The sequence below is a fragment of the Trichomycterus rosablanca genome, chromosome 13 (genome assembly GCF_030014385.1).
Source record: "Trichomycterus rosablanca isolate fTriRos1 chromosome 13, fTriRos1.hap1, whole genome shotgun sequence".
Classification (NCBI taxonomy): domain Eukaryota; kingdom Metazoa; phylum Chordata; class Actinopteri; order Siluriformes; family Trichomycteridae; genus Trichomycterus; species Trichomycterus rosablanca.
This window is the reverse complement of record NC_086000.1, coordinates 2898999-2906163: the sequence shown is the minus strand read 5'-3', so window position 1 is coordinate 2906163 and position 7165 is coordinate 2898999. Positions and strand designations below refer to the sequence as shown.

Genomic DNA, 7165 nt, shown 5'->3' with positions numbered 1-7165 from the left:
GTAACCTCTACATGATTAGCAACAAACTTTACATGGCGTTGTAAAGCCTGCTTGACTGTGGACACCCGTTTTATCCTTTTTTCAGCAGCTTTGAACTCAAGGCAGACAAGTAAGCACCCAGACTACATACCTCCTAGCCTAGGGTGAAAGGATGGGTTTTCTTATGGGCAAAAAGAACACTGTTCCATGTACTTCGTAACGGGTGCATTGACACACACACACACACACACACACACACACACACTCCCACACACACACACATTCACACTCAAGGCAATTTCAGTATCTCCAATCAGCCTAACTGCACGTCTTTGGATTGTGGGCGTAAACTGAAGCACCCGGAGGAAACCCACATAGACACGGGGAGAACATGCAAACTACACACAGAAAGGACCTGGACAGCTCCACTTGAGAATGGAACCCAGGACCTTCTTGCTGTGAGGCAAGTGCGCACAATGACTTCGTTTGATATTTCTTTCGGGCGGGTCTTGCATGTTCTGACCAATCTGGCAACCCACCCCACATCAGAAGTTGGAACGCTTACTGGCAGGTTGTGGATGAGTGAATGGGCAGCACTGCTGGTTCTAGAAGATTTCTGAGAAGACTTGCCGGTGGGGTTTGTCGGAGCTGGGCAGTTGGCCGGTGGTGGTACTGCTGCTGGAGCATGTCGTCGGCCGGGGAAGAGGACGGAACGTGTCGCGGGGTTAAACGACGGTTGGTGAGATGGATGTGGACGATTTTTCCTCACGTCGTGCCCTTGGCTTCTCTCATCGGATACGCGTTATTCGGTGCCTGGGTGTTTCACAATATCGAGGGGAAAGCGTCGAACGGAAGACGGGATGAAGATTACCGACGGTTCGTGCGTCAGGTCGTGGAGATCGTGCGTAATCGCTCCGGTACGGACGCGCACTCACATGTTTCCAACCCCTGAATACCTGAGTTTGTTTGTATTGTTCTGCGGTTATAAATAATATATAATATAATATTATAATATTATACTATTACAAGTTATAAAGTAAAATGTTCAGTAAAGCGCAGGTAGAGGAGAACGGGGTCGGTTGGTGCAGTTTTCACCACTTGCTTTAAGGCTGCTGGTCAGTAAAACAACCCTGATAAACAGTCAAAACATTAAAGCTCAGTTTAAAACTCGCTTGACTGACCAGCTGACCAGCGTTCCAGAAAATTCTTTCTAATTTAATAGCAGAGCTGCTTTATTGGTTGTTTCTTATTTTTTCTTTGATTGGATTAATACAATATGAAATAATCTGGACAAATATTCGTGTGGCATAAATATATTTTATCTTGAATGCTCAAAAAATAATTTGATATTTTGCAACAACAGATTATTATTTTTAATACATTTCCTTCGGGATTAATAAAGTAACTGTCTGTATGTCTGTCTGTCTGTCTATCTATCTATCTATCTATCTATCTATCTATCTATCTATCTATCTATCTATCTATCTATCTAATGTTTTTTATTAATAAATGTGGTTTTGGAATGGGACATCCAACAAGCTCATGGTCAGGTGTCCACATAATTTTGGCCTTCTGAATACTTTTGAATGTGCACAAAGTATTACACAAATATAGTATAAAGAGATTTAAGATTTGTATTAGTATAATTATTGTTATTAGTATTATCTTGCTAAATATTCCTATCATATACACTTACTGGTCACTTTATTAGAAACACCATAATAATAATAATAATAATAATAATAATAATAATAATAATAATGGGTTGGACTTGGTGATGAATCGATTTTTCTTTAGAAGATGAATTTGCTGTAGAATGTTCTTTAATGTGTGTTTGGGCGGGGCAGTGGTCTATTACGTCGGGCACCACTGTCTACACAGGCACGAGCAGCTATGTCTGGGGGTGGGAAGATCACTGGCTAAAGCCCTGTGAGGGATTGGCATCCTGTGCAGTGTTTCCCGATGGAACCAGACCCACCGCAACACTGACCAGGATAGAGCGGGTGATAAAAACGAACACCAGGCCTCTGGTTGGTTATAATGTACTATAGTCATGCATTTTTCTGCGCCCGTATTAACAGTGCAGCACCTGGAACAAAACACATGGAAGAGTGGTCTCTTGTCAGGGTTGTCGGGGTGAGAAAACCCAAACTGTTACCGTATGCTGGGAGGAAATGTGTCCGGATGTTCAGATAAGATTCAAGAACCGCCAGTAAACCAAGTCTGCCAGGGATAGAAAGCTGCTGAAAATGGGTGGCACTGTCCACAGTCGAGCAAGCTTTCAATCTTCATATGATTTTTAAAATCACCACCTTAAAGCAAGACTAAAGTTGGCTGTTCTTTATATGTACAAAGAAAGAGCAGGACCAGGAGGTTCTTCCCCGGACAGCAGCACAAAGCCTGTATTAATATAAAGCTTGCTTGACTGTGTACATGTCCATTACAAGAGCAGTTTAAATGTTAAGTTTGAAGTGCCGATACTATATTTGTATGATGTTTACCTGGTTTAGGATGTTCAGCTCAGCCTGAGGAGGATCTTCTGCCCACTGTGGAGAAGCAGATCATGAATAACTACCAGGCTGTGTGGTCACAGAGCCCTCAACGGTGGGATTTCTACGGCTCGCTCTTCTTCTGCTGCACCATCTTCTCCACTGTGGGTGAGAAAAGCATCCACTCGTCTTACTGATATCTCTTTTATTTTCTATTATTCTTTAACATCTGTGAGCTGTGCTATTACACCCTGTCCAACCTTCCGTCTCTCAAACATGGCTGTTTGTTCTTTTGTGAGGACTCCAGACCAGGATTCGAATCCCTGCAGTGGTGTGCTAGTGTATTAGACCTCTGCGCTACCCAAGAACCCTCTCTGTCAAATTTTAATTGCTCATGATACAAGCTTTAAATTCCAATGACTATCGCCAATGACTAAATTAATCAGTTTGAGTCAACAAACTCTGGCCAAGTTTGTGTTGCGAATCGGGACGATTTAGATTTAGATTGGATGGAACCTGGCATAGAGGTTAAGCTTGTTTATTATCAACTCGTGACATCAGTCTAGAAGCTTGGCAAGGGCCGCTCAGGTGGCGCAGCGGTAAAATACGCTAGCACACCAGTTTGAAACTCAGCTCTGCCACCCGGCTGGGCTGGGAGGCTGCATGAACAACGATTGGCTGTTGTTGATAGGGTTAGGGGCAAGCCGGATCATGGGTCCTCATAACTGGTGCAATTACGACCCCTGCTGGCTGATTGATGGCGCCTGCACAGGGCTGAGGAATAATACTGATCAGGGTGTGGCTCTCCGGTACATATGAACTCGACTCGTGCAGGTGAAAAATGCAGTCTGTACTGAGCACGTGTCGGGGTAATTGGACACGACTAGATTAGGGGAAAAAATTGAGGGGAAAAGGTTGGAAAAATAGAATATATATATAAATAATGCTTGGCAAGGCAAATTCAGGCCGGTTTCTCTGGCTAATGTTATTCACACTTAGCGTTTGTGTTGTGATACGGGACGATTTCTGGATGATTTTGCAATAAAAAGTTTTGTATGCTTTCAAAGTTTGTGTTGTGATTCCGGGCAATTTTGTAATAAATTAAATTAAATTGGCCAAAAAACTAAATTTGGGCAGTCAACAAACTTAAATTTTAAACATCCAAACAAAGATCGCACAGCATTTAAAAACACAGACTTTATTCTATTGGGTTAGACTTCAGAGCTTCTTTCCCGTCTTCCTGAAGCTCCGTGTTTATTTGAGTAAGACGTTGTGTACTTTGGTTCTGATCGCCTGTCACGGACACACTTACTGTAACCAGGCCAACCGATTGTGACTTACTGCAACCACCCAAGTGCAGGATGGAGTCAGAACTGAGAGATCCTTAGGGTTTACACGGCTGAATTCATTCCACCGTGCCATGTATTCCAATAACACCCTTGGAGGAAAGACAGCCTCCAGACATTACCGATACGTCATACTTAGCGGTGGGGTGTAGGATCATGTTCACAGTTTAGTCTTATTATGGCTGCTTATCCAGCATGATAATGCATTATACCACAAAGACTTATCTCTGTGATCATGACAATGTGTTCGGTGGTCTTCAGTGGCCTCCCAAGACGCCCATTCCTGAATCCATGAGAGCAACTTTAGGATGAGGCTGGATGGAAGACTCGTGACATGAATATGCATCTAACGAATTCGGTAATTACTATCACGTCAGCATCATGTCACCTTGTGTACCCCAAAGAAACTGGAAGACGAGGAGGAAGAGGCTGTACCATGAACAAAGAGGCTTTTGTCTAGTATTAATATAGAGTTTCTAAAAATTGGCCCAGCTGTGCCGAGAGTACCACAGATTCTCAGCCGTATATGATGTAGTTCTGATTCTGATCCCAAGACAGACGATGGTCTGGTTGAGTTGGGTCAGTCCAAAGATGTCCATCCATAAACCACACACTGTAGATGACCATTAGGTTTGGATGGGCTGGACATTATGTGTGTACATTATGTCGATGACAATCATAATAATCGTTAAGTAATTACTGGAACAGAGGGGGAGGAAGAAGGCCATTAATAACCCTGTAATCCACACCCATGTTCCTCTCAGCTTCCTGTCTGTGCCTACTTTGTTCAATCTGCATGAAACTGGACAGCAGTTATAAACCAATTAAGCATGTGGGTAAGGTACTGGACTAGTAATCGAAAGGTCACTGGTTCAAGCCAAACCACTGCCAGGTTGCCACTGTTGGGACCCTGAGCAAGGCCCTTAACTCTTAACTGCCTAGGCAATACACTGTCAAAGTACTGTAAGTCGCTTTGAATAAAAAGCGTCTGCAGCAGTTGTAGCCTAGCAGTTAAGGTACTGGACTACTAATCGAAAGGTCACTGGTTCAAGCTCCACCACTGTCAGGCTGCCACTACTGTTGGGCCTTTGAGCAAGGCCCTTAGCCCTCAATTGCTTAGATAATATACTGTCACAGTACTGTAAGTCGCCTTGAATAAATGCATCTGCTAAATGCCTAAAATGAAACGTAATGTTAATGATGGAATATTATGTGCACTTCTACCCCTAAACTGGATCACTGGTCATTTCCAATTCCCTTAGTACAATTTCTCTGCTACTCTCACTACCCCAATGCTGACCGAAGAGGGATCTGTCCTTTCTGACACCTGGGAAGTCACACAGCTAGTCACTTTATGCCCGGTATGTTTCTCAGCTACTCATGCCACATTTGCTTTGGCATTGAGGCGAATGCCAAATTGTGGCATGCGAATGCGAATGCGAATTGACCTTCCCCCTTTCGAACTTGGCCAATCGGTCTATTGAGCAGCTGCTAAGATTTCAACTCGGAAGCTTATTAAAAAGCAGCGTTCTTTAACGCTACTAAGGTCTGCTATCTGATCGTGTTAATGTAGATTGTACGTAGAACTTGTACATTAACACTAAGAGCTGATGACGGCACGGTGTGGCTTCAGTAGAAACCACAGAGGGTGGGAAGCTCAGCTAAAAGCCAACAGCTCTCTGGGTTTAACCAATTTTCTTCGTTATCCTTTCATCTTTGCTACATATGCATAAACTAAGGCAGGTTTTATGTAAATAAAAGTAAATAGGGTCCTTAACAGTAAAACGTGTCAAATAATATTTAAATCAGAAGGTAAGTGTGTCTTATGGAGTGTTATGATTCTATACAACTTCTTTATTTTAATCAAATGCATAGTTGTCTAATTCTCTATTTCCTCTCCCAGGCTATGGCGAGATTTACCCAGTTACTCAGACTGGAAGGGCAGTCTCCATCCTCTACGCCATGGTGGGCATCCCGCTCATGCTGCTGGTCATTACCGATGTTGGTGACATTCTGGCGAGGGTCGTCTCCAATGCTTACCAAACCCTGCACTCCTCCTTCAAAAGGCTCCTTTCTCGAGTGCCGTGCCAAAAAAGTGGCATAATCCACGATGTCACTTTTACCTTCAGCCAGGACTCGGAAGCGGGTAAACCGCTGGACATCCACCAAGTGATGCACTCCCAGTCATCTGTTAAGAATAAGTCCACCCAACTCGTCAACAACATAAAGATCTTTGAAAGCATAATCGCCAGGGAAAAGTTTGGCCAGGACGCGCCTTTGACACGCTCGTGCTCGTGCCCTGAACTCAATCAGATGCCTCCACCGCCTTTGGACTTTAGGATCTTTGACTTCAGTTCCATCGGCCAAGAGATGGAGCGCTTTGACGTTCCGTTCCTGCTGATCCTGTTTGTCGTTTTCGCATACATCCTGAGCTGGGCACTGATCCTCCCACAGTGGGAGACTCACTTAACCATCTTTGAGGCCTTCTACTTTTGCTTCATCACCCTCACCACTATTGGCCTGGGTGACATTGTGCCAAAACACCCCAAGTTCTTCCTGCTGACCTTTTTCTTTATAATTACAGGCATGGCCATCATGAGTATGGCCTTCAAGCTGAGTCAGACACGCATTATTAGCTTTTACCACAAGTTCACTGGCTGCCTTAACTGTCTTGGTGTGGGAAAGACGACCAAGCATGAGGTTCAGAAAGTCCAGCAGGAAGTAAAGGAGCAGCCTTTGCAGTACTTGTAGGAGAGATCAAATTAAAGATGAAAAATTAAATAATAAAGACATTCCTTCCCTTAGCATGTTAAAACGAACTCAGTCAGGATGGACTCAGGGTTTTGAATGAATTAAGGGTCTTCATGGTGCATGAGAGTAGGTTTCATTGCAGCTTCGTTTATGTCATTTGTATCAAGGGTTGAAGTACAAATCCAAGCTATACATCTAATTTCTACCTTTTTTTGGTGATGTTGACTATAATGAACTGATTTATATTTCACTGTAGCTCGGTAGCAGATCTGATTCAGTGTTAGGCCTGGGACAATGTCGGTAGGGTTGTCACCAGAACCACAAAACCATCAAACCATTTGTACAGTGTTGCCAGTACATACAGTATTTTGGGTCCATTTGGCCCCTGCTCCAGACAGTTTATCCATTTTTTAATTTAAGGGACTCTTTAAGCTCTCTGTTTACCTTGTCCTTGACCATATCCTGCTAAATATTACCCTTTCTTATGAGGCATTATCTCGTAAACTGTGGCAGTTCATTTTTGACTGTTTAAACAGTATTACTTCAAAACCTGGAATAGACATACACAGCACTGATGGGCACTGAACTTATTGCATGGTT

General features: G+C 43.4%; 1 protein-coding gene across 1 annotated transcript; it reads left to right on the top strand.

Annotated features, from left to right (window-relative positions):
• Positions 1 to 664: 664 nt before the first annotated feature.
• On the top strand, positions 665 to 6565 carry kcnk18 (potassium channel, subfamily K, member 18). The gene is made up of 3 exons (XM_063007882.1): positions 665 to 896; positions 2499 to 2636; positions 5718 to 6565. The coding sequence occupies exons 1-3, from the start codon at positions 665 to 667 to the stop codon at positions 6563 to 6565; spliced, it is 1218 nt and encodes a 405-aa protein (XP_062863952.1).
• The last annotated feature ends 600 nt before the right edge of the window (positions 6566 to 7165 follow it).